The 27,828-nt window shown below is 39.7% G+C and overlaps 3 protein-coding genes across 5 annotated transcripts; 2 read left to right on the plus strand and 1 right to left on the minus strand.

Moving 5' to 3' along the window:
- Positions 1 to 1,440: 1,440 nt before the first annotated feature.
- nr1h4 (nuclear receptor subfamily 1, group H, member 4) lies at positions 1,441 to 15,547 on the plus strand. Of its 3 annotated transcripts, none has more exons than XM_085168434.1 (10): positions 1,441 to 1,781; positions 2,519 to 2,663; positions 5,241 to 5,618; positions 9,877 to 10,017; positions 10,917 to 11,059; positions 11,170 to 11,268; positions 11,503 to 11,602; positions 11,754 to 11,900; positions 13,784 to 13,897; positions 14,029 to 15,544. In XM_085168434.1, exons 2-10 carry the CDS (start codon positions 2,567 to 2,569, stop codon positions 14,265 to 14,267), a joined length of 1,458 nt encoding a protein of 485 aa, XP_085024560.1. In that variant the 5' UTR covers positions 1,441 to 1,781; positions 2,519 to 2,566; the 3' UTR covers positions 14,268 to 15,544. The 3 variants fall into 3 exon arrangements, with proteins under 3 accessions (XP_085024560.1, XP_085024559.1, XP_085024561.1); XM_085168433.1 differs by having other exon boundaries at positions 1,443 to 1,781; positions 2,483 to 2,663; positions 14,029 to 15,543; XM_085168435.1 differs by lacking the exons at positions 1,441 to 1,781; positions 2,519 to 2,663 and adding an exon at positions 2,701 to 4,126 and having other exon boundaries at positions 14,029 to 15,547.
- c1qtnf13 (C1q and TNF related 13) lies at positions 15,545 to 20,038 on the minus strand. Its single transcript, XM_085168440.1, has 2 exons — positions 18,226 to 20,038; positions 15,545 to 17,041 (listed from the first exon to the last, which is right to left on the minus strand). The coding sequence occupies exons 1-2, from the start codon at positions 18,254 to 18,256 to the stop codon at positions 15,987 to 15,989; spliced, it is 1,086 nt and encodes a 361-aa protein (XP_085024566.1). The 5' UTR covers positions 18,257 to 20,038; the 3' UTR covers positions 15,545 to 15,986.
- A 99-nt stretch (positions 20,039 to 20,137) lies between these two features.
- Positions 20,138 to 26,945, plus strand: ube2na (ubiquitin-conjugating enzyme E2Na). Its single transcript, XM_085168447.1, has 4 exons — positions 20,138 to 20,274; positions 24,564 to 24,810; positions 24,980 to 25,120; positions 25,680 to 26,945. The coding sequence occupies exons 1-4, from the start codon at positions 20,245 to 20,247 to the stop codon at positions 25,724 to 25,726; spliced, it is 465 nt and encodes a 154-aa protein (XP_085024573.1). The 5' UTR covers positions 20,138 to 20,244; the 3' UTR covers positions 25,727 to 26,945.
- Positions 26,946 to 27,828: the final 883 nt, after the last annotated feature.

A 27,828-nucleotide genomic window follows, 5' to 3' on the forward strand; every position in this document is an offset into this window, starting at 1 on the left:
GTTTTTTCTTTTTTCTTTTTAAACCTAAAACACTTTAAAAATGTAATGAATCACAAATTAACCAGAGAGGGACTTGAAACTAAAAATATTTTACATTTTAATCACAACACAACTGGTAGTGGCACTTGAGGGAAAGTGATGTAATCACCAAAGTCAACAGACTACTTGGAAGTGCTGATAGTAGATAATACCCAAACATATTTTTGCCTCTTTTAACTTCATGTTAACTCTATATCATTAGGTTTAGTTCAATTTGTGTCTACCCAGCTCCTTGACTAATTATTCTTTAATTATTATCATTAGCAAAGTGTGCTGTCTCTGTATTTTGATTCTCATTTTTTGACAGAATATGCTGTTCCTTATGGTGCTCGCTTATGTCAGCTTGCTCAAATGAGACATTTTTGAGTATCCCTAAGATGGGTCTGCGTTCCATCTCACTGTAAACATCCTTTGTCTTATCTCTCCGCCTGCTTTATTTACACCCCCAAACATAATTGCTGGACAGGATGTTCATTGCCAGCATGTTACCCTCTCTTGTACGAGCTATTCACCCTTTTATAACACTTAATTAATGCTATGTGTGATTTGCCTTCGAAAAGTCCGATGATTATTACCTTTCACATGGTGATAAGACATTTCAAGGACTGTGGACTTTGTTGCTGGTCAGCTGTACAGGGATCCAAAGCGCTGGTGAATATGCGGCCTGTTATGTCACGTATGACACCAAGGTGTGCCTCTGTTACATTAGGAAATGACAAAGCCTAATATCTGTTGGAGATTGGCATATTATAAACTCTAATTATTTTAAAGTAACATTGCCCATACTTATAAGAGCTCTGAATATTACAGACATATGCAACTTCTGTTTAGTGGAGTTATTTCCATCCATTTACAGTTATAGCTGCTGGCTCATTCTTCACATGCTCTTAAACACAGAGCAGATAGTCCACAAACAGTTAGCAGCCAATGGCAAAGGTTCTGTTTATTTCAAAGAGACTGTCTGTTGACTCAGAAGGGCCTCTTTGGATGGAGCAACAACCCATCAATGATTAAACTTGTTTTGGGGAAAACTAAGAATTATAAAGAGAAGAAAATTTTCCAGAGTGCATGCTCGTCTTAGAATGTACACAGACAATAGGGCAGGTACCCTGGGGTCTGCGGAGTGCCAAAACAAACAAATCTGGTACTGCATACTCCAATGACATGATAAAATGGGTAGAATCAGTTCAAGGAGTTTTCCATGGAGTTTTCCATTATACCTCAATTTTTTTTTGCACTCATGAAAATATTGTAAAGGAAAACAAACATATCCCACAAAATCCACAGCTCTCCCCGGCTTTCATTATTACAAGTAAACTATTAGATGATATTAACAGACATGGCTTATACTCGGCCGGCTCCCACTCATACCAGTTTTTGTGTCATGCTAATGACTGGATATGGCTCCATGTGTGTGATGTTTGTGTATGTGGGTGGGAATTCATGCGGTAGCCTGTTGTCTTATTCAGATAAAGAGGGATTTGGCTTGGATAGGGAGGAGGGTTAATTAATAACCACGATCCATTTCTCCCTGACCCCAACTTAGTCACACATGGTCCCACTGATGTCCAGGCATCAGCAGCTTAATGTTCATTAGAAAGTATTGATGGAGTTGTAGCTCACAGCGTGGATATTCCCCCCTCCCAAACCAAAAAAAAAAAAGAAAAAGAAAAAGAAAAGAAAAAGTCACAGGAAGGAAAAATTCAGCAAGAAGGAACTCAACCTCAGCTGCCAACGAGAAGGTAAGAATTGTGAGATTGAGAACGAACATATTTCTAATTTACTGGTGACTTATTATTAAGGCTGTGGTGTGGCATTGTTTGAAGATTTGGTTGAAGTGTGGGCAGTGGGTTTCTGAATTCTTGTGGGTAGCTTTAGACTCAAGGGAAATTACACCTAGTTAATTAAAAATGTGGCTGGTGAGGTCTATAAAAGTCATGTCTCACATGGGAACATATTTTGTCCCTAGCAGCTGAAAGGCCTCTGACACATTTGAGAACTGGTATTAAGATATTGTACGCGATGCTTTCAATCTCCTCAGCTGTCCAGATTTTAATATAAGATTTAATAAGCAGTGCTTTTTGCTAACAGGTGAGGCCTCCATATGATATGTTCAGTGAAATCAAATTAACAAAGACAATGATCTTGTCATACTAATGACACAGTCTTACATGAATCTGTAACGGGACAGGCAATAACAAAGAGAAAGAACAGACTTCTTTCCATGATTTGGTCTTCCTGCGGCAGTCTGGTCATCTGACCTTCATCCTCCACCTCTCTGTAGGGAAGTACCGAACATCTCTTCCCAGCGTGGGAGAGACCTGTCAGGTGCAATGATGTGGAGACTCCCAAGATGATTTTTAATTCCAGTGGGGCGCAGATGTCTAAGGGACTTGCGTTGCTTCATCGCGGTTGACAAATCACTTTTTCATGCTTGTTACAGAGCTCACCAAATTCAAAGCGTGTGACTGCTTTCCAGCCCAGTCCAACCTGTGTTTTCTGAGGCGGTGACAGACAACGCTCCTGAATGAATGAGTGGATGGGCCCCGACATCAATGTGGTGGGACCACTGCAGCTCCCACCCAACGATGAATTCTCCATCTTAGAGAGTTCCCACTTTTATGGTAAGTTTACAGAAAGACAAAATCAAAACTGAGCAAGTGACAACATTCGCATACTAATTTCTTTGCAATTATAATCAGTACAAGCATGGGGAAATCATCTCTGCATTTAACTTGTACTGGTGTTTAGAACAATAAAACAAGAAATCATATATAAAAGATGGCTGTAGCCACCCTGGCATCACCCATGCACGGGTCTGTGAACTATTCTGAAGCTTGAAATTGTTGCAGATTTGATTTTAGGAGCTACAAGTGATCACATTTGTATGAGAGGAGGGCAGTGCTGAATTCCAGTTCTAACAGTAGAAAGGTTATTTGGCAGGCTACATTGACAGACTCATTGAGTGCAGTTTAAAGACGGGGATCCCTGCTAATTAGTGCTAAGTAACAAGAGAAATAGTAGGATATCACTCAAGCTAAGTTGTAGTAAAGACAACGTTGGAGTAAATACACATTAATAGATGAGTCATGCATGCACCATAAAAACCCAGTCTTAGCCTTAACCTTCACCCTACTCTTTAGCACATTTTTAGAACAGAAGTTTCTGTACAGGTTTTTATGTACAGATGAAGGAGCCATGAGTGCAGACAGTACAAACACAACCATGAGTATCAGTGAACTGATTTAACCAAAGCGAAGCTTAGCAAATAGCTATCACTATGTGGGCTCTCAGCCACTAGTCAGGGTTTCAGCAAGAACTGAATATTAGACCTTTTGCAAAGATATAATTTATTGATGATTTATTACTAATTCACAGTGACCTGTAAACAAACAGATACATTTAATAGTTTGAGGCTACTTTGTGACATTTTTCTGTCACAATAGTCAGTTATCTGCCAGTGACTAAGGATCTGTAACAACTCAACAGAACGCCAATCTTCCACTAACAAGCTGAACAAAATTATTTTTTTAAGGTAAAAAGTACACTCTGCACACCTGCTATCGCCTACTTTAGAAATCGGATCTTAATTTTGAATGAAAATATCAACTAACAATAGGTGACTCTCATCCAGCACCTGTAAAGCATTTATGGATGCTCAAATTCCTCCGAACAATTGCATGAGCCGGATCTGACCTGTCCACAAATTCAAGCTCACTGAACAGTAGCAGTCAGCTTGTACCTGTGTCCACATCTGGAAATGACTTCTGATATCAGCTGGCTACTTGTAGCAGTGTGAAGAAATGTGACTATGTGGTTAATAAGTAGCTGTGACAACCTTTGCTCTTTCTGGGAATACTCAAGCAAGTGCCAAGTTGCTACAGTAGGTACTGTACTCAGATCTTTTGGGAAAAGCACGCCGATCGAAAGGAAGAAATTGAAGATGACTGTTTTGGTTAATAAAAGGAAAGATAGACTTGAACAACAGAGCACAGCCAGACAGTGTGAATCAGAGAGCAAAGTTTCAAAATAATCTGTGTGTTTGGGCTCACAGAAATGGCCATGGTCCAGACTAAGTCTTCAAGAGGTCAGTGTTACATTATACTATACTGATATTCTGTTAGTATTAGGTGGTCTGATGGCTTTAAAAGCAAAATTGAACATTTCACAGTCATTTTAGTCAAGAGATGATTGCATTGTGTTGTCTTGGCAGTAGTCATCCCTGATAAGTTTTATATGAAGGTTATAAAACTCATAAGTATGTAATAATGAACCAAAAGTACGATCCTGTTAACATTCTTCGACTGGATATCACTTGCAAATGTGTAATTTTGTTCGTTGCGCTAGTGTGTTCAAAAGGCCACAATGTGCTCTGTGTAAGCAGGTTGTTAATCATTTATGGGTTTATAGTATATGTTATGAGAAAGTAGTTAAACCTTCAACTTTGTTTAACTGTCACGGTTTACAATTCTTGAAAGCAGAGTTTCGATTTTTGGATTTCTATATGACGGTTTATTTGATATTCTTTTCTTGAATTTTAGCTTGTAGCTTTATCTTGATGTATATACTTTTGTATTTTGAGCCTTCAGTTCTTCATCCGCTCCCTAACATATTTAGTTACGTTGTTGCCTCAGTATTTTCTGTTTACTCTCCTGCGCCAGTTTCTCTGTGTCAAATTTATTTATGCGTCTGTGTTTCTCTCCTTAGGTGTTGTTCCTACTTCCTGTTTTATTTATTTATTTATTTTTACAATAGTTGCCTCTTGTATCATGTGTCTGCTTCTACTTCCCTCTCCTGGCTGATTATCTCAGTCTGTTCACCTGTGTCTTGGTCTCTGGCTGTTTCCACGTCCCCTGATTGTCCTCCCTGTCTGTCTTTATCCTTTGTCATGTAATCTGTTGGTCGTCCCAGTGTTACTGTCATGTAAGAGTCTACTAATTCTCTATGGTTGGAATTTTTCTTTTACCATTGTGGTGATTGTATGTTTTGGATTTACCTTGCCTTTAGTAAAGCTAGTTTAAAGGCAGGAGTCAACCGTTGCAAAGCTTTTCTTTTAATATTTTAACACTTTGACACTTTAGCTTTTCAAGGAACTTTATTATTCAAGCAACTTGTTCATATTAAAACTGCAACAACTGTACTGCGTCTCTGATTACATTTGACTAAGATGAAGCCACATATCATTTCTCTTCTTCTCTTAGATATCCTCACAGATCAAGGCAGCCCTCTCCTGCAGGATCCCGACATCTTACCCTTCACCAGCTATCCCAGCATGCAGTATCAATTCATGGAGCCAACAGTGTCTTCCACTCCATACTATTCCACTCAGAACTACTACCCACAGTATAATGGAGACGAATGGTACTCACACACAGGGATATATGAACTGAGGAAAGGACCCCTCGAGGGCAGCTATGAGGCGGAGATGGAGGAGGGCTCCTCTGTTGTGCCGGCTGTGTGCAAGAGAAGCCGGCACCTGTCACAAGCTGGAAGGGTTAAAGGGGAGGAACTGTGTGTTGTATGTGGAGACAAGGCCTCTGGATACCACTATAATGCTCTCACTTGTGAAGGATGTAAAGGTGAGACGTAGAACAGGAAACAGCAGTGTAATCCTTAACCGTAACTGTTACTCTAAATAGCCTGTCTTCTTTACAGTGTAATGATAAGAGCAGTTGGTGGAGCTGAAAGACACTAGCAATTTAGGGATTTTCTAAATGTGGTGACTTATCAAGGATGACATGGGTGGGCCTCATGGGAAATGGAAAATTTTGATCGAATAAAAACAGGGTTGAATACAGTGGAGAATAAAGCAATAAAATCCTTTACTTTAGTGAAAGCACAGACATCCTAAAAAATAATACATAACCATGGTGACATCATCCGTTGGTAAATGGTAAAAATGGTAAATGGCCTGTATTTGTATAGCGCTTTACTAGTCCCTAAGGACCCCAAAGCGCTTTACACATCCAGTCATCCAGCCATTCACACACACATTCACACACACATTCACACACTGGTGATGGCAAGCTACATTGTAGCCACAGCCACCCTGGGGCACACTGACATAGGCGTTGGTCCACAATGTCCTGTTACAAAGGCCCAAGCAGAGCAATTTCAATGTCATGGCCTCGGTGACTCAAACCGGATATCATGAGTAAGGGGTGGGAACTGATGGAATCTGCATACTCATATGGGAGCGACCTGGTAATGAAAAGGTTGGCTTATCCTAAAGCATATTGTGGTTGATTAATCTTCTTTTGAAATTGAGACCATAAACTAATGACAAAATTACCAGCTTTTCAATGCAGTCGTATTTCTTATTGTACCTGGAGGAGTTGCCCCTGCTAGCCATTAGAAAGAAGTAAAGGTACTTCTGCAGTGGCTTCACAATGCTTTAGTGCAGGGGTGTCAAACATAAGAACAGCAACACGAACAAGAATATCTCCACTTTAAAAAAAATATTTTACAAAGGGGCGATCGTGGCTCAAGAGTTGCGAGCTCGCCTTGTAATCGGAAGGTTGCCGGTTCGAGCCCCGGCTCGGACAGTCTCGGTCGTTGTGTCCTTGGGCAAGACACTTCATCAATGGCACGATATGGCAGCCTCGCTTCTGTCAGTCTGCCCCAGGGCAGCTGTGGCTACAGCTGTAGCTTGCCTCCACCAGTGTGTGAATGGGTGGATGACTGGGTGTGTAAAGTGCTTTGGGGTCCCTAGGGGGGACTAGTAAAAGCGCTATACAAATACAGACCATTTTTCATCTAAGACTGACTGTGTGTCTAGTGTGCAACTGCATAATAACAAGCTGAATGACATTTGCCCCAAATTCCAACATCATGTTATTGTGTTTAGCTGTTGACTTTAAGGGGTCTAACCATGATGACGATGTGTTTAAATCTACAGTTCAAACAAATAGAGAAGAGAAAACATGTGCTTTTACAATCTTGTTAATTCCAGACGTCTTCAACAGTTTGAAATGCCCATGTAAGCGGCTCCAATGCTGGACCTGATACCTTACTCAGTTCCTGTAAAAACTGTTTTTTTAATCTGTTATCCTTTACAGCTGCTGTACACTGAGAACAAAATACCATTTATTTCGTATTTAATAACCCTTCAAGGACAGGAGGTTAACTATGCAATCATACACTGAAGGGTTTGAAGCTGATTTTAAGGTAACAAAAAACAATAAAATTAGGCAATCTTACAATAAGAGCAAGGACTTTACAACTCTTTTTGTCCCTTTTACAAATCATTAACTTGGGGATGAACTGCTGAAGGCCACCACTCTGCTGTCACCATGTCTTTATGACACTGTTGATTAGAGGTGGGAATCACCATACATCCCACGTTACGATATTATCACAATACTTAACGCACGATACGATATTATTGCAATTTTTTAAAATATTTTGCGATATTCAGATTCTGTACATAAAGGTAAACTTTATCAATATTCATTTTATCTAATATCAAAGTCTCGCACTCAGTCTTTCTCTCATTTCAGTCAGTTTTAATGTTGACAAACTGAACTGTTTGTATTACAATCTAGTCCAACTTAACTGAATGCAACCATCTGGTACAATTATAGCTATTCTGAACTATGAAATTTATGAAAACTATGCAGCCCATTCAGCAACTGAAGAATTTGAAAGTAAATTAAAACAAAATATAATTTTACATTAAATAAAAAAGTTTTAAACTTAATTAAAATAAAACATGTCTTAAATTAAAATAAGTAAACTGTCATGTTTATTGCTGCCAAAAAAAAGTTTAACAAATTTGGACAGTGAAGGAATGTCAGGATTCTTGCTCAGACAAAGGATCAACATGCTCTGAAGTCAGAGCACAAAAACCTTTTTTGTAACAAAATATCGATTTCTGCTGTCCCTGTATCGATATATTATTAGCAAACAAAATATCACGATACTACACAGTATCGATTTTTTCCCACCACCCCTACTGTTGATTTGGTGTGGATCCTGCCAAACAACAGGGTGAAACGATATAAGTGTAATTCCACACTGTGAAGTGGGACAATGCCAGGAGTGTGGCTGCTGACCTGTCCTGCCATTTGACTGAGAATAGGCTCAGGTCTACCTGGTACTGCCACCAGATTGGGTTCCTTCTCAGCTTTCGGCTGTACAATGCACGAGCAACCTGAGCTCAGTTACTCTACTGCATGCCATTGTGCTTAATGATGTCAGAATGTCTGCTAACTGTTCCACGGTTATTCTGAGCGTGTGTGTGAGTGTGTGCGAGTGCATGTCAGTACTCCAGGTATAACTTATTAGTGTGGTGTTTGGATTAAACCCAGTTGGGTTCAATATACAGCTAAATTAGAACAGTTAGTGAAGCAGTAACTCGAGTTTTTCCAAGTATAGTAACACTATCATTTATAGAAAGCTGGAATCTGGAGCTGATCCTTTATTTACTTTCTAAGTACCAATACCACAAAAAAAACAAATCAAAAGTATTCAGCATAAGCAAAAGTAATGACACACACATTATAGCACTGATAACTTCATACCTTATATTAGCAGAAATTAGCTTTTTAATGCTATAAGAATATATGTGTCACTCAAATATTAAAGAAAAAACTCAAATTCTTGAGTTGTATTTAACAGGGTTATTTTTCCACATATAAAATGTGCCACTTATTATCTGTAATGAGTTCTTTTTTTTTAAAATAACATAACTTGTGTCACAACCTGATACAGAAGCTGTAACATAACTTTTATTTTTTTCATTTTTGCCAGTCAGAGTAACAAACGCCACAGCATTCGTCTCTCCATTCACTTCAGTTCATCTCAGTTCAGTTGCGTTCTACTTGTATAGCGCCAAATCACTACAACAACAAAGTGCTTTAAATTGCAATACAGAGAAAACTCTGACAATCAGAAGACCTCCTCTGAGCAAGAGCTTGGTGACAGTGGGAAGGAAAATTTTCCTTTTAACAGTAAGAAACTTCCGGGAGAACCAAGCTCAGGGAGGGACAGCCATCTGACAAGACTGGTTGGGGATAAGGGGAGGGAGACAAGACAAAAGACGCACTGTGGAAGAGAGCCAGAGATTAATAACTCACACAACTTATCGATGCAGATTATGGAAGCTTTGTTTCTGCCAGTGGAAAAAAAAATGCCGGTCAGAACAAAGTTGAACTTTTGGGTTAATCGAGATTTTGAGTTAGGTATGTCAAAATTCTGAACAAACTCTAAGTTATGAGATAATTACCTGAAATTTTCAGTCATGGATGATTTTTTCCCAGGTAATTTAAACAAGCTTCCAAGATTTTTTATAGCTCTTAGTTAAAATACATTTTTTTGCCTTTATCTAGCCTCTCCTTTCTTTCTGTCAGTTGCTAAATGTTCACAGCCTAAATAATACTGTAAAGGATTAAGATAACACAAAATAACTTTAAGGAATGATCATTGTTTAATCAGCTCTTTTTTGGGCTTATCTAGTATAAAGGTAGATTCTGAGCATTCAGTTCAACTGATATATTGCAAATTTACAACATCCATCACCTCAAGGAGCTTTATATTACAATGATGATAACGATATTAAAAAAACCCCCCAACAATTACATGACTCCCTATGAGCAAGCACTTGGTGACAGTGGGAAGGAAAAACTTGCTTTTTAACAGGAAAAAAAAGCTCTCCAGCACAACCGGGCTTAGAGAGGCGCATTGATCCACCACGACCTTTCAGGGTGAGGTTGGGGGTTTAGGAACGTTGTGTCAAATTCCCTAAAAATCCAGTGGCAAACACTCATGTGCGCATTAAAGATCATAACATATCGGCGTCCCTTGTTGTTAATACATTTTTATTTTTACTACGTCCAGGTTTCTTCAGACGGAGCATCACCAAAAACGCTGTGTACAAATGCAAGAGTGGCGGAAACTGCGAGATGGACATGTACATGCGCCGGAAATGCCAGGAGTGCCGGCTGAGAAAGTGCAAGGAGATGGGCATGCTGGCAGAATGTGAGTATCGCTGCATTAGAGGATGCCGAAACAGGGATTTTTTTTTTTTAAAGAGCTTTAACGTGTTCCCACAGTAACATCTACTTATTATGATTAAGAGAGACTGCTAAATATAAGTGTACATTTTCCATTCTGACATGGGCTGTTGGATTTTAATGGGGGATTACATGTCAGTATATATCACACAGTACAAACATCTGTTTATCTGTTTAAGCTGCATTTAAAAAAATAAGAACATGACACATTTGCTAAAGTGATTTTTGCCTTAAGTTGATGTTTCTCAGTTGTCTCTATAGTTTCAAATGCTTAGCTTACCTCAAACTGAAGGCAAAACCTGTAAATAGGAGCACCCACGTTTCTGAAACTGGGTATTAGAGGATTATTGGGGTCTATTATAGAGCTGTCAGCTGAAAAGAGAAGAATGAGAGGCTGGACTCCTGTTGCTCATAAATAGTACAGAGAAGATGTGATGAATAATGCAGGGTGAAAGGCATTCACGACTCTCTCTATCTGCTGCCTCAACAAGAGACTAGTGAGTTAGATTTTTGATCAAAATGTGAGAAGACAGATGGTAACTGAGAACGCTTCTCTTCTCGCTTCTCTTAAGTGTAAACTTATTATGCAATTGATCAGAGAAATCTAAAGTAGAGGCAGTTGCAGTGTTTTGTGGAAGGAATAAGATAGAAAAGGAGTCACATTTAGTAGAGTGCAGTTCACATATATGCATTATGATGTGATGTTAAAATAGTAAACAGCAAGAGTTGCAGTAATCTGCCTGCTTGTTGCACATAGTTTGACCAAAGCCATCCTAGATGAAAATAAACATTCAGCACTGCCACTGCATTAAAAACCTGCAAGGTATTTAACACGCAAAGTGAATCCTTCGTCGCTACTGACAGGCCTGCTGACAGAGATCCAGTGTAAATCTAAAAGGCTGCGGAAGAACACCAAGGCCTCCCCAGGACAGTCGACTGGGGATGAGACGGAGGGGCCAGAGAATGTCGACAACAAGCAGGTCACCTCCACCACCAGACTGTCAAAGGTAACCTCAACATCTGCAGATGTCCTCAGAGCTCGCTGATGCTCTCAAACAGGCACAGAAGACGTCACCGCTTAATGATGGGCTGTTTTTGATTTTCTCTTTAAATCCAGGAAAAGGTTGAACTCACCAAAGAGCAGCAGGCACTCATGAAACTCATCGTGGATGCTTACAACAAACATCAGATTCCTCAAGATTTTGCTAAAAAGCTGGTACGAAACAGAAATATTGATATTAAATAACCAGGGGAACAGTGCTGATGAAAACTGGCTGCGGGGAATGCAGCTAAGAAAATAAAACCTGTATGCACAGACATCAGACAAGCAGCACCAGCTTGTTGGGTGAAATAATGTTTGCATGACTACATGCCGCCAAGACTGTTGTATTAGTTTGCTGTTTGCTCCCTCTTCCCTCTGATCTGTTTTTCCCGCTGTTTTTTCCTGAAGCTACAAGAACAGTACAGCGCAGATGAAAACTTTCTTCTACTGACAGAAGTGGCAACAAGTCAAGTTCAAGTTTTGGTGGAGTTTACAAAAAGTATTCCAGGTAATTCTTTTTTCTTTTTACCAATCCTGTAGAGCACACTGCAGTGTTATCTTAAGGTCATGGACAGAGGCATGACAGATGCTGGGAGAGTACGTTAAGTAAAAACACAGTATCTTGCCTGTTGTAATGACAAGTGTTATGTCTGTCATAGGGTTTCTGTCTCTGGATCACGAAGATCAGATTGCTCTGCTGAAGGGTTCAGCTGTGGAAGCCACATATCTGCGCTCAGTTCAGGTTTTCAGCAAAAAGATGCCCACTGGATACGCGCAACTTTTAGAGGAGAGGATACGGAAGAGTGGTGAGTCTACAGCAGCACTGATAAATGTAAATTCAGCAGTTATAGCAGATGCAGGTTTTTATGTGTGCAGCTCTTGCTTCATGACCTTCAGCAGCCTTGGTCTTCTGCAGCCAAGCAGCTAAGTCTTTCAGGTCCTTGATTAATATTTGATCTGTGTCGGTTACGTATGCTGACCTGTTGATCTCTGGCTGGGTATAGATTACACATGAGCACACACCTTCACTGGCTATTGTTTCACTCCGTTTGGCGCTACATGTGCATCCATGCTTGCAGATTAAAGGAGAGTGGCTTTTCTGGGATTAATTTATTACAGCGCATGAGTTTCTTCTGCTGTTTTAATCCAAACCTATAGATTTTTGCTCATATGTCCCCTGTGTTGTCTCCTTTAAAAGAAAAAAAAACATCTATATTAATGTGGGGTGTCATTATGTCAACCAGGTTGGACAGTTAGACAGACAGCAGCGGTGATGGCAGGCGTGTGTGCGCGTCACTGGGTCCCTCAGTGCTGCTCTGGTGTGAATAGTGCCTATAAGAGATATTCACAGTAAAGGCCAGTCTGGGAGAATAAGTGATCAAAGCTGTCTGAGGAGGCCATTGTTTCTTATCAAAACATCAGAAGTGCTATTGTCCACTTCTCTCCCTCTGAGCCCTGCTGGCATTTCTGAAAGCTCGATGATGTGCCCGAGCAGACAGGCACCCTCCGCTAGCTGAAGAGCTTTAATATCAGGAAGTGCTGCCAATGTGCAAGAGCATACTAAACAAAAACTTTTAAATAATATAGAGAGTAGTTTGAAATGTGTATATGAAATATGATTATTATTTAATCGCTGCTTAGAACCAGAGAAAGGCAGAAAAGGTTTTAGAAATTATGATTTGGAGGTGAATGAGCCTGGTATGACTGTGCTGCACAGTATTCTACATCCATCCATCCATCCATTCTCTTTTGGTTATCCTTATCAGGGTTGTGGGGGGCGGGGGGCTGGAGCCTATCCCAGCTACCATAGGGCAAGAGGCGGGGCACACTGTGGACAGGTCACCAATCTGACGCAGGGCTAGGATAAGGATAAGATCTATGATTAACTGCAAATAATTGTGTCGTAATTGCTGATGGCTTCACGTACTGAATACAATTCACTCATAAAAACTCTTTCTTCGCTCTCTCGTTTGCCTCGCTTCTCTCACACCTTCATCTACCTCCTCATCACTCTTCTCACCACAATGCAGCAGAGCACATCCACCTCAGACCCTGTATATGTGTTTTTGATTTAACTTTGAGAGACTCCAGTCTTTGATCATATTAGCTGTAAAAGCTTAAAACTGAATGTATTTTACATGAAAAACGTTACAGCATCTTTTAAATAAATAAAATGAATAGTATAATACAACATTATAGATTATCCTGGTCAAAGTACAGGCTGTTACATAAAACAGGCCGTCTCTGTGCGTCTTAAAACTATAAAACCTCGCCAGCTTTCAGCAGCATCGACAATCCTTTATTATCCATCAAGTTAGTGCACAGACTAACATTGTCTGCGTAGAGCTGCAGATCAAAGACTTTTTATTATTAATTTGGGAAGGTCAATTTACTGTGTTTAGAGCACTTCCAGTCAGCATAAACATGTTTATTGGCTCTTCCACAACATGAACAACAACAACAGAAATTGAATTACTCTACTTTAAGTATGTCTGTGAAGGTTCTCAGTCATCCAGGTCATTGTAGTCAAAGGAGCTTGCAAAGAAAAGTGTCTGGACTTAAGTAATTAAACCAAAGCTTAAGAGATGGCTTCTTACTTTGAGGACTTGTTTATTTACTATTCACTGACTTTATATATAAAACTTTTTATTTTATTAGAAAAAAAATATGTTGCTTTCTTTTTCTGCAGGTATATCACAGGACTTCATTACACCCATATTCAGCTTTTACAAAAGCATCAGCAAACTCCACATGGCACCGGAGGAACAGGCTCTCCTTACTGCCGTAACCATCCTGACACCAGGTGAGCCCCCCAAAAATAGTGTTAAGGGCATTGATTTGGATGTATTTTGTTGTTTCCTAAAGTAATATTTGATTCAAATTTTGATTTCTGTGAAGACGATGATGATCACTATCCACTCTATTCCTCTCCAGATCGGCCTTATGTCAAAGATCAGCAGGCTGTTGAGAGACTTCAGGAGCCCATGCTGGATGTGCTGAGGAAGCTGTGCGCCCTGCAGCATCCGCGGGAGCCGCAGTACTTCGCTTGTCTCCTGGGCCGTCTGACAGAGCTGAGAACGCTCAACCACTTCCACACGGAGTTGCTCACATCCTGGAGAACGAACGACCACAAATTTACCCCGCTGCTCTGTGAGATCTGGGATGTGCAGTGACGGGCCAGGACGAGAGAAGAAGGCGGTAACACAGGGGTCATAATGTGGACATTAACTTACAAGACAACATCATAGCTCACACTTACAGTCCTTTCCCAGCCTCTGTTGTGAAGCCATGACATTGGCATTAGTCATGTAGTGATTGGTTTAGAGTGCTGCTTGTGCCTTTCTCATGGATTACTCTATTATTTTTAACCATTCACAGACAAAGAGGCTCCTGTTCAAATATTGTGATTTGGCCAACCTTTTTTTTTTTACTGTGTATATCATGCAAAACATTGATTAGTCAAACAAGTACAAACACTGGAAAGCCACGGTGGTGCTCCTAAGAAGTGGAAGGCTTAGATTAAGTGTGATAATGGGTGAATCCTACGATCTGCCTGAATAAATATTTTCAAGAAAAAAAGGGTTTACCTGGAAATAGTTTTCATAATAGTTAGTCACAACATCTGGGATGCAGTTATTCAATAAAGAGTAAGCAAACCCCCCCAAAAAAACATTGTCACCTTTTCTGCTTGATCATATTTGTATAATCTTTCATTTTTACATCTTCCAGAAACATTGACTTTTTATTCCTTATTTATGCCTGTAGGTAGCCATCTGGCCAAACAAAGGCGTCTCAATTAGAGGGCCGTGACTGAGGGATTTTTTTTTTTTTTGCATGTTTTAACCAATTTTCTAATAGCCAATAAAGATTATTTAAGATAAATGTTTGGCTCTTTTTCTCTTTCTGGTGGTAATGGTGCTGTGAATCAGAAGCTTTAAGAGCTTAAGTAGAAATGGCAACATTTAGGAATTCATGTTTGGAAAGAGATTTATCAGATGTTATAATATAGTGCCGTGTTATAATATGTTATAAAAATCCTTAATTAAATGGTAAATGGACTTTTTTTTTACAGCACTTTACACTACATTCAGTCATCCACACACTGGTGATGGCAAGCTATATTGTAGCCACAGCTGCCCTGGGGCACACTGACAGAGGCGAGGCTGCCGGACACTGGTGCCACCGGGCCCTCTGACCACCACCAGTAGGCAACGGGTGAAGTGTCTTGGTGAAGGACACAACGACCGAAACTGTCGGAGCCGGGACTCAATCCGGCAACCTTCCGATTACAAGACAAACTGCCAACTTTTGAGCCACGATCGCCCCGTGTCTGATCTTTAGGTTTATCTTAGGTTTATTTTCATCCACAAACCAGCATTTGTTTGATTTAGAAGAAAAAAATAACATATGTAAAACTAATCTAAGGAAATTTATTTATCATTTTCCCAAAATGCACACAAATCATTTAATCAGATCGTTCTACAAATAAAAGTTAAATAACTTTAACATGGTGCAACTCTAAGTCTACATTTTGTAGTACATAAATTTGAATAAACTTTACATCATTTACAATGGTTCTTTTTGTCATGTAATGTTCACTTTTTTAAAATGAAAATTCTCAGATAGTTGTATCTGTGCACCTAAACCCAAACTGTATCACAGATTTTCTAAGAGAACATTGCACTTAGCTGTATCATAGCACCATCTGGTGGCAACAAATGTTACCTTTTAAAATAACACTGTTTAATAAAAACAAACAAAATGTTACAAAAAGAAAGAGAGAGAGGAATCTGTTAAACTATGCTGACCACAGTTTAAATATTCTACCTGACTCACTGACGTGGAGATAAACTGCAGGCTGGGAACAAAAAACAGCTACAACCTTAAGACATTTATAGGTGACCTCTGTCCTCCTGGCTGGTGGCAGGTGTTTCTGTATCTGGATAAACCAGGAAGCCTGAGAACGTGGTGTACCTGCCCTGGTTGCTGTAAACAGCAAAGCGCTCATCCTGTTGACTGTACAGCCACACGCTGTCGCCCCTGCTGAGAGACAGCAACAAACTCTGACTCTGCATTTCCCTTCTCTTTGATGTGTCATCATCAAACACCATCGCCTGCACCTCGCCCTTCCCGGTCATCAGCTTCACTGAAACAGCCCTACGAGGGTGTTTCCCCACAGTGAAGGCGAAGAAGTACACCCCTGGGAAGTGGCAGGTGAAGCGGCCAGAGGTTTTGTTGAAATGGCCCCCTATGTTGACATATTCTACATCAAAGGTGATTGGTGGCTTTTCTTGTGTCCAGATGCTGTGACCCATGAGAGTTGATGTCCGTGCTACTGAGAAGGCAGACCGTGGCTGCTCTCTCTGGCCTCTGACCTGAGGTGGACAGTTTGGGTAGGGTAGAGCAGGTGTAGACAAGTGGTTGCTGATGTAGCTGGTTGCCATGGCATCAGGATAGACCAGGTAACCTGAGAAGGTGATGTAAGGCCCAGCGTTGCTGTACAAAGCATACTGGGGGCTAGGCTGCAAGCGCAACCACACTATGTCCATTTTCTTCAAACCGATCATAAGACTTTGGCTCTGAACTTTTCTCCCTTTCTTGCGGAAGTCATCATAAGCTATAGCCTGCACCTCCTCTCCGTTCTTCACCAGGATGACAGAAAGCATTTTTTTGGGAAATTTCCCCACAGAGAAGGAGAAATAGTAAGCCCCGGGGATGCGACAGCGGAAGTGGCCAGTGTCTGGGTTGAAATCCCCTCCAATGTTGACCACGAGCCTGTTGAAGGTCACTGCCTTCTGCTTGCCTCCCACCACGCTACTGGTTTGTGTGGCAGAGAAAGCAGAGAGGAGACCTGTTGGCGCGGGAGGAGCATAAAGGGGAGAAGCTGCTCCAAAGCAGTTGATGAGGAGGAACAAACATAGCACGTAGCAGTGTGTGCTCCACTGATCTGAAAACAAGACAGAAATACCTTTGAAATTACATAATGAGATATCAGTCACTCAAAGCACAGGTACGTATATACCTGTGGTGTATATATTGTATCTGTTGGAGGGAACAAACGATTTTCACCTTTAAGATATCATGCTAACCAAGTTATAGCTTCATATTACATATTATTATAAATTTTGGTTACATTTTAAATCCAAATCACTTTCTTTAAGTCATCTAAGGGCTCTATGAGTGCTTCTCTAAGATACCTAGACTAAAAATCAGTGTTTAACTGAACTGCTCACAGCACATATCTATATCCATCAGGTAAAGCTCTAAAGGTCACTTAAAACTAAAAGGCTGGCAGTAAAGTGAAGTACACTTCATTTAGGCCTGGGAAGTATGGCTGCTCTCTGTTAACATAAATCTTTCTACTTGAATTAAGCCCTCGGTGTGAGCAGCAGCCCCTGTAATATGGCTGGTATTGTCTGTTCTCTCTGTGCACTGACGGAAGGGCTGCATTAGGTGCTGGTTCATCTGTTCCTCTGTGTGTCGAACAATGGAAAATTTCAAATGGCTGTGGAGGTGAAGCAGAACAAAATGCTAAAAGATATGAGAGCAAAACAATTTAGGAAACATCATTTTATAAGTGCACAGGTTGACATAAATCAGCTATTATTATTATTACCATATTATCATGAATATTAAAAAAAATGTTTTTTACAAGCATAACTTATTAAATTTTACCGTCACACACATTTGTGAGCACAAACCTACACAGACAGAAATTTATGATCCTAAAATTTCGAATCCTTCACAAAATGTAATACTGTGTACGTGCATGCATAAAAAATACATTTTAAATACTACAAGGTCAGATCTGTCTGATGATAGTTAAATATGTAACTCTGAGCACGAGCTGTCTTAACCAAATCCAAAAACTCTTGCTATCTAGTTGAAATTAAGTTTTCAAAACCTAATTTTAACCTTTTAAAACAATCTTGCATTTGTTGCATTCTTTAATGTAAGTACTTACATTTATATAGCAGTAACATAGGGTGTAAATACATACAAAATACATAAACTAAGTCACAGAAATACATTTATGACAAACAGCATAATAAAAGAAAAAACCCTCACACTCATTCAAACACAGTGCTTGCATTAAAACATAATCTATCCGTAAGAGACATAAAAACGCACCTGTGGAGCTACAATGGGGCAGAAACCGCATGGTGAAAGTTGTTGCTCCGCTAATGTCCACATTATAGGCCTGAAACCCAAAGGGGAAAAGCTTTTGTCCATTCAGATATGAGAGGAGGAGGAGGAGCTCCAAACCCCCTCCAATATATTCTTCCTATTCATCCACGAGACAAAAAATATCCCAAAATTCAACAGGACTCTGCAGGTTTATTGGACCTTGGAGATGTTCAGTCTAAGAAATGCGTTGAGTTGTCTAACACTGGGAAAGACAACATCAGGCACTGTGGTAATCTCTGAACAACTTCTGCTTCAGGAACAAGCACAGCTGGGAAGCACACGTAGGAAAAAAGGTGTTGCCAAATGATAAAAAAAAACAGCCATGTTGATGTTAATAGCAACTATTCTACTACAGCTTCTGCAGTGCAAAAAATACTGATGCTGCCAGTGCTACCCCTCAGCCTCCTAGTAGATGCACATGGTATACATTTGAAAATCCAGGTGACTTCCTTCTTGAGACACACGCACTAATCTGCTTCTGTCCCCTCCGATATGAACATGCATGCTGACTTTTGAACTGTGGTGCTGATAACAAGGCAGTTGGTCACTGCTCACTTTATTACATGATGATTATTATTTATGAGTTTGATAAAGTAATTTTTATTTCGCATTTTTATTAGCCCGAACTGATTTCTGGGTCAAAGTAAGATGTCAACCGTCCAAAAACATGCAGCTTGTGGGGATAGCTTAATTGGATAATCCAAATTGCCACTAGGTGTGAATGTGCGAGTGAATGTGAGCGCGAATGGTTGTCTGTCTCTGTGTGTTAGCCCTGCGACAGATTGGCGACCTGTCCAGGGTGTACCCCGCCTCTCGCCCTATGACAGCTGGGATAGGCTCCAGCGCCCCCTGCAACCCTGAAAAGGATAAGCGGAAGTGAATGGATGGATATACTTTTGTATATATTACCAGCTTTAATCTCTACTCCTCTTATGAAATGAAGTTGATGCTATACTATTGCACTGTATGTTAGGTGTGCAAAGTAGAAAATATATGCATACAAGCGCAGTGATACTGGGTTAAATGTTGGTGCAACATTTACTGGATGAAACTGGATGAATATCTGAACACTCTTCTTGGCAGAATTGGTAGAGTTCATTTAAATTGGTTGGTTTTCTTGAATGGACACAGCTTTTAAATGCAGCCCACAAATTTTTAAGTAGGATTAAGTTTGGGGCTTTGGGATGGCCATTTGAGAAGTTTAATGTTAGTATGCGTTATCCATTCCAAAACCGCTTTTGATGTGCACTTCAGATCACTGTCAAGAATCACTGAAGAATTTGAAGTTAATCCCCCCTTTTTATTATTACATCTATTTTGTGCAATACACCAGAACTAATGACAGCAGAACAGCCTTAGGAAATGGTGCTACCACCACCATGCTAGATAGTTAGTACAGTCTCCTTCAGCTTAAAGGCATTACCTTGTGTCATTGTGGCCAAATAGCTAATTGTTTATTTTGTCTGAACATAAAACTTTTCTCTGGAAGCCATTTGGCTTGTCCATGTGAGCCGCTGCAGATATTGGTCAAGCTCAATTTTGGATGCATAAATATATATCACTATAAATATCACTCATGTCACATAAATCTTATAAATCTGTTTTTTCTTAGTTGAAAAAAAAAATCAATTCCTGTAATTGTTCACTGCTTCTTCTTTTTTTGTTATGTTATGCTATTAAAAATTAAACGTACAGGCCAGTTCATGTTACCCATATTTATCGTTTTCCATTAGGACTTACCTTAAGAAGACGTTACCTTTACTTGGAATAATATTTTTTAACCATTCGAGAAACATGTTTGCATCGTGAGTGTGTTAGACAAGCAGCTGCTGTGTAAGTCACGTTCACGTCCCTCCACTCACTATCACCGTGACGCAGAGAACCCGGAAGACGTGTGTTTGCTGTCAATGCCAACGACAGAAAGAAGGCACTGAGAGCTAAAAAGCCCGCATTTAAGACAAGATGGCAGGACTGCCCCGCAGGATCATTAAGGTAAAAAGAAAAAAAATCACGCCTCAAACAACAGCATGCCTTTTGTAATAACGGCAAAAACGCCACAATCACAGCCACAAACTCCTAAACGCTCTGGTGGTGCGCCCGGCGAGCAGTTTTGTGTGCTAACATTAGCATCTCGCTGGCTAACGGGTTGTTTGTTAAAGTAACTTCCGCTTCGTTTCTGCACCCACATACGCCGAGACACGGCGGGTTAAAAATATACCACCGTGCTGTAACGATGGCGGATAAAAGTCCTTACCTTTTCTAAATATACTTGTCTAAATATATTTTTCTGGTGTTCTCAAGTTGCTTGTAGTGCTGTCAGAAAGGCTGGCTAGCTAAAAATGCTAACGCCGGCTAGTTGTTTAGCATTGCTTGTATTTTAATAAAGCCCACTGCAAGCCTCGTGCCTTTACTGTATACTGCAATAACTTAAAATCACACACCCGTTTTATTTTTTTTCGTTATTTATTTTTATTTTTGGCAACCATTGAGAGTTAAAGGTTAGTAAGGTAATTAAAACGTGTTTTAAAAACTGCACAAAAAATTGGATGAATGAAATCGCTCCCACTGTGGTTACTTCAACAAGGCCGATGACTTTCTGTTAATGATAACATTATGACTTGCTAATTTACTTAACGAGCTTAATGATTTGTAAAACTGTTGTTAAGTTGACATATTTAAGGCCTTTAGAGTTTCCTTTTCTGTACGCCAGCCCAAATCAAAAATCCACACCTGCGTTACACTCAACCTGACAATTTTTTTTTGGGCGAGGGGGGTCCATGTTTTTAGAACGAGTATGACTGCTTGTTGTATTTGTTATGTTACGTTTAGGGTCACAGTTCAATGATTAAAATACATTTTCACTCGTTTGCCTTCTTAGCAGGGTAATGTGTTATTTTCCCGTTTTTCTGTGTTTTCCTGAGTGTGCATTTTCTCAACCAAGCTTTCCAAATGTAGTTGATTCCTCACTTTTGTTTCCTTCTAGATCTGTTGTTGCAGACACAAGCTTTTTACTAGCACACACATCAATAAAAAGGGGACCTTTTGTGGTTGACTATCCACGTTCGTTACCTTATTATACAGAAATGTGTGCAAAAATAATTGAGTGAATGTTAAAACAAATACAGTACAATTGATTTGGTGGGTTCCAGCCTTCATCTATGCAGGAAAAACCTTTGTTTAAAACATGTGTAGTGTCCAGGTGTGTGAGGAAGCAGGCCACAGCCCAGACTTGGTGGGAAAAGGTGGAAGGGCTGGGAACAGTACTTGATGGGACGAGACCTTGAGCCCTGAGAGCGTGTGACTGGGACTGGGAGCCCCTCTACTGTCTGTGTTTTTACTGCATGGTTTTGTCTGTGGGTTATCTGAAACATTTCAGGAATCTCACTCCCGGTTGCATGGAGGAAACGAGTGTCAAAAATGAGTGTGGTGGTTGTTGGAACATTTATTCAATTATATTTTGAATACTGTAAAGTTTGTTTTGTTGGAGTCAGTTGTGCATTTCAAACAGCAAAAGAAGAGACTATCATTTTTAAAACTGAGAAAACAACGAAACAGTTTTGTTCAACTTATTCAACAGTAAATACTTGAGTCCTGTGAAAACCAAGTTCATCCTTACTGCTTCATTGGGAATCAAGAACGAAGATAGCAGCCAGGTGCTGCTAATCAAATGCACATGATTAATTGATTGGCAGGTTTTGCCACGTTGGGGCATTTAGGCACAATCTCCCAGGAGTGGGCATCCCAGCAAATTTCCCTCAAGCTCGGATTGTGCAATGCTCAAAGAAACTGCAAAAAACCCCAAGAGCTAAATCTCCAACTCTGCAGGCAGCCGTTGGAATTTTAAAGTTCTTTACAACACAGTTAGAAAGAGATTGAACTAGTATGTGTTGTTTGAAAGTGTTTCCAGGAGAAAGTCTCCTCCTAAAAAGAACAAGGCAGCGCAACTTAGATTTGCAAAGTTGCATGTAAGCCAAACCTTTAAAGATAAATCATGATAACTCAAGGAAATATGTATTTATTATATCACGATATCTCAAGGAAATTGAGATGTATTTTGTGTTGAGCTTGCTAACCAGCTGCTTAAAAACCTGCCTTTGTATTATGCAATCAGATCGCAAATTTGCATTTGCGCTTCCTGTCATATTGAGTGCTTCAGCAGTGTTTGGTTGTGTCATTTAAGTAGGGGTCACACATCACCAGCTGCTGGTATCTTATCTTTTGTAGCCTGTTTACATCTTCTGTAGGAACAGTTTTCTTGCACATTTTGCAGAGTACTTTGTTAGGAGCTGTTAAATTGCCCCCCCCCCCCCCCTTTTTTTTTTTTTTGACTAAGACACAACATATCAGCACAAACACCTCATGCCAAATGTCAAGCACAGTGGTGGTAGGGTGATGATTTTGCCTTGTTTTGAAGCCACAGGACTTGGGTACCTTGCTGTCATTGAGTGGACCATGCACTCCTCTGTATATCAATGTATTCTAGAGTCAAATATGAGGCCATCTGTCCAAAAGTAAAAGCTTGGTGAAAATTAGGTCATGCAACAGGACAATGATCACAGCAGCAAATCTACAGCAGAATGTTTGAGAAAAAAAACATAAAGTCAAAGTCCAGACCTTAGCCTGACTGAAAAGCTGTGGTGGGATTTTAAGAGCGCTGTGGACAAGTGGAAGTCTGGAAACCCCAATGAACTGAAGCAATGTATTAAAGAAGAGTGGGCCAGAATTCCTCCAAAATAATGTGAGAGACTGATGAATGAAGTCATACAGAAAAGAACGTTAAATTACGTTAAGTAATAGCTAAAGGGTCCCCCTCCAAAAAGTTGATTCTTTTCATCTGGACGTAGTGTTTCGTGTGACCCTGTGACCCTTTTTTTCGTCACTCATCCAAGTGACTTCTTCAGTCTCAGCTGACTGCAGGTTTCCCCAATCTTATAAACAGTACATTTGCATAATGACTGAAACCAGCCCACTGAAGGAACAATGGGCTGGGAGGTCAGTTCCTTAATCTTAATTATGCAAATTCTCATGACCATTGATCAACAACCACCGACCAAAACCCACTAATCAAATTCCACTGATCAATGGCCATGTGCCAACCAAGGAAAACCCATTGTAAACTGTGCGTTTCATTGTCACAAGAATTTGTTTTCACTTGGTGAAGCAGAAAATACGTGAATGCTTTGATACTTATTCCTAACCTGTGGCCAAGTTTGTTTTACACTGCTGTAAATAGAACCGAGATTAGAAATTATGCAGGACTTGATTGGTCAGTTTTATATGGAAGAAAAATGAAATAATGTGCCAGACAACATCTTTTATGCAAGTATGCATAGACTAAAGCAGTCTGACCTAACACAGAAAGTTGAACACCACTGCTGTGATAGTCATTATCTCTGATGGAGATTTAGGCTCTCTGATGTTTAAGGACCCTGATTGTGATCACCATGAAACGCTTTAACTCAAGTGCATAAAACACACAGCGCCCATTATTGCACTGTTTCTTACGCGTCTGGGTTTTTTGTGAAGATCTTTGGAAAGATTTCATGCTTTGGGGAATTATTTTTAAGGATATCTGTTGCCTTCAACCTTCTTTTGGATGTGTTTAGAAACTGCAGGGCTGCGTATGGTGCAACTCTGCACCCACAGTGGATAACAGGAGAGGACAGGGGGATTTATTTCCCACTGCAACAATTAAACACATCCTGATTTATGATCTATGAATATCAGCAAAACTTTTTAAAAATTACTATTTTTTTGCTAATTAGATGCATTTATTGGTGTAGCTCTACGAGATATCACCGGAAATGCCGTTAATGACCCAGAATCAATATATCAGCTGATATGAAAAGATAAATTATTAGTGTCACTTATTCTTAAGAATATTAAAATATATATTACTATTATTGACTTCCAGTGATGTATTTTATAAACTACTTTGCACCTGTATATAAAGACTGCACATTGCCTTTATTCAGCTACAAATGCTGCAGACTGTAGAAGCATAATAAATGGACTTCCAGTCACTCTACTGGCCAGACCATGTAAGGAATGTGTAACGTCTTATTTTATGTTATATTTAGGTTTTTAAAAAATTTCCTGTTGACACAAATCTGGAACCATATTATCTGAAACCGTCATACCTGTGATTGCCCGGTATTATCAGATGTCTCTAATACAACATTCAAAAGCCGTTCCCCAAAACGACCTGATTTATGGACTTGGTATTCTAATTTATCTAATTCTTTCTCCTTCCTTTGTTTCCGCTTTCTTTATTTTTCCAGGAAACTCAGCGCTTGCTTGCAGAGCCTGTCCCAGGCATCAAGGCAGAGCCAGATGAAGCCAACGCCCGCTACTTTCACGTGGTCATCGCTGGACCTCAGGACTCACCTTTCGAAGGAGGCACATTTAGACTTGAACTCTTTTTACCAGAGGAATATCCCATGGCAGCTCCTAAAGTACGTTTCATGACCAAAATTTATCATCCAAACGTTGACAAGTTGGGAAGAATATGTCTTGACATTTTGAAAGGTAAGCCAGTATTGTAGCTTAAAAATCTATGAGAATATTAATCATGTCTTTCACCATCATATTAAAAGTCTCTTCCTAAACAGGATCATTGGTCACTTTTCATGTGTTTTGCCCGTATGTATTTTTATTTGACTACACTTGTCTTTATTTTATGTTTTTTTTTTAATAGATAAATGGTCACCAGCTCTGCAGATTCGTACAGTGCTGCTCTCAATCCAGGCTTTACTAAGTGCACCCAACCCTGACGATCCCCTAGCAAATGATGTTGCAGAGAAGTGGAAGACCAGTGAAGCTGAAGCCATAGAAACCGGTGAGAGCCATGATCTGGCGTGGTGTAAAGACGAGATTTACCACATTATTCATGATGTTGTTAGCCAGTTTGATGCTCCTACGTTGTTATGATAATCTTGGTCCACAATCAACATTGCAACTAACCAGTGATGAAGAAGTTAGCAAATGCTTTTAAAAGCTATCACAGGCAAACCACCATGACTAACCAAATTTAGGTAACAGCAATCCTAATTTGATAATAAAGTTATTATAGTCTCGAAATTATTAAAGAGAACACTTGAAATGCTTACCATTCGTTATCAAAGAGAGTTTTATATAAACTGTGACCCTTTTTTTCTTTCCCCCTCCCCACATTGCAATGTTATGACATCACAACAATGTGATTGGGCAGTTGTGATGTTGATCCTTGACTAAAATTATGGCATGACGATGATAATACAGGAGCATTACCCATAGTCGTGCCACTTCATCTCTGTATATAAACAAGTCACTTATATCACACACAATTAATATGGAATATTTTTCTTATAAGTTATGGTTTCCTTTAAAATTGATGTATTTTTTATTTTACTTTGCAGCCAAGACATGGACCAGGCTTTATGCTGGAAACAAAAATGAAGTGTAAAGCAGCCTCTTGGAGACAGAAGTGGAAGCAAATTGTATGAACACAACTCATGTGCTGCCAAGACCACCTCCTGCTTTATTTGCATTTAAAGGACACCATCTTTTAGTGTATATACATGTCAGATTTTCTTATATGTATACACACTAAAAGTACACACACAAAATATATATATACTGCTGACATTTGGTGATTTAAATGCACACTAGAAATTACGAGCTGTCTTTGTCCTGACTCACTACTATTCAAATGCATGGGCAGAGGTTTTAGATCTACTCATCTAGCTTTCTTTGTCCACTGAGGGGAAAAGGTGTCTTGCATCACACGTTTTTTGTTTTGTTTTTTTTCGGGGGGGGGAGGGGGCACAATTTTGGAGCAGAGGAATAAGCTGAGTTAGAGACTGGCTTAGATGTGGATAACATGATATGCTTTTTATGTTTCTTTTAACTTTGTTTTATCGTGTTGCTGTTCATTAAAAGCAGCTAACTCTACTAGCCCACTGTTTTTGTAGGCGCTCGCCTGGAGAAGGTTTAGTCCTGTGTAGGTTTGCCCAGTAGGACGCATAAACAATCATCGCTGTGCTGCTTCTTCGAGTCAATCTGGATTTGTTAAATATAAACTGAGATGACTGAGAACCAAACTGAGCCTGCCGCTGTCACATTAACTTTTCCAGCCACTCTCAGTGTGGACTTGGATGTACAGTACTTTTGTGGATGAGAGTGTGTGTGGTGGGTTCAGTGGACATTGTGGACCTTTCTTTAGTTTTAGCACATACAGTATGTGTTGTTACCATATCTTGTCTTTTACATGTGAATCTTTTCTTGCTATTAGCATACTAACTACTCTTGCTTTTCGGCCCCTTACGTCATCAGTTTAATTCTGCAAAACTGTGGTTTACCTGCTCTCACTGGCATTTATTTTAAAAAGCAGTGCGGTTACATTTGAACAGTCAGTTGATGAAAGTGGGAACTGGGGTGTTGTGATTGGTGTGTGAGAAGAGATGCTGCATTGTGGAGGAGATCACACTCCAAAAGTACAATGAAGGCTTTGACTCTTGGCTGTTGTGACTGGGTTTTGGCTATAAAGTCTGTATTCATTTCACTTTGTGTAAATTCATTCTTTGTTAATCTGAAGGTGAAATGTTTTCCTGCTCTCAGAATGATATGAAACAGTCCAACTACAAACTTTTATGTTCTGTAAATAAATTCTGTTGATTAATAAATACCTGACTGTGATTCTTATAGGACATGTGGTACATTGTGTACAAGTTGGTTTGTAATTTGTACACACACAGTTACGAACAGTTCACCGTTCAAGGGGGACGGGCGTGGAGTCTAACCCTATATATCTATCATAAGGTGAAATGCCATTACAGGGCAAACAGGGAGAGACAGATTATAGACCCAACTTCCTCTTTACATTTTAGGAAAATGGGAAACCAATGCAGTGAGCAATGTGCTGACTAACACAAAGACAGTGACTGCTTTATATATCTGCAAAATGCAGCCTTTCATTATCTTTAGCGGCATGTTGCATACTGGTCAACAAAAACAATCCAGGGTGTTTTTGTACTTCTTCCAATCTGTAATAAAAGGACTGGAACCATAATAACACTTTGGGATGTTAAGTATTTATACGACAAAAACAGTAACTGGAATCCAAGTGAAATGAAAAACTGCAAACTTAAGAGCGTGTTTTATCAGCCACCACTTTTTTGTTTTTTTGAGCTGGTATTAGATATTTGTCACTAGAATGGCATTCATACTTACCAGATAATGCTAGAATAGTATTGGAACTGCTTTCAATGCATGACGGCAATCTTTTTTTCAGTACTCTACAGTACTGGGCAAATGTCTTGGGCCTTCTCTCATTTCTTTTTAGTTTGCGAGGAAAGTGGGAAATTTATTGAATAATGCAAACGTTCATGTAAATATGTAAATACATTACATAAGGCAAAAACTGAGTTTGTACAATTCTAAAAAGCTCGACTGAATATTTGATCTGACCACCTTTATTCTTCAACACAGCCTGAACTCTCTCAGGAACCTTTCTTGTATTTTCTTTAAGTAGTCTTCAGGGATAGTTCTCCAGGCTTCTTAAAGGAC

Source organism: Neolamprologus multifasciatus, chromosome 7 (assembly GCF_963576455.1).
Source record: "Neolamprologus multifasciatus chromosome 7, fNeoMul1.2, whole genome shotgun sequence".
In the NCBI taxonomy this organism is placed as follows: Eukaryota; Metazoa; Chordata; class Actinopteri; order Cichliformes; family Cichlidae; genus Neolamprologus; species Neolamprologus multifasciatus.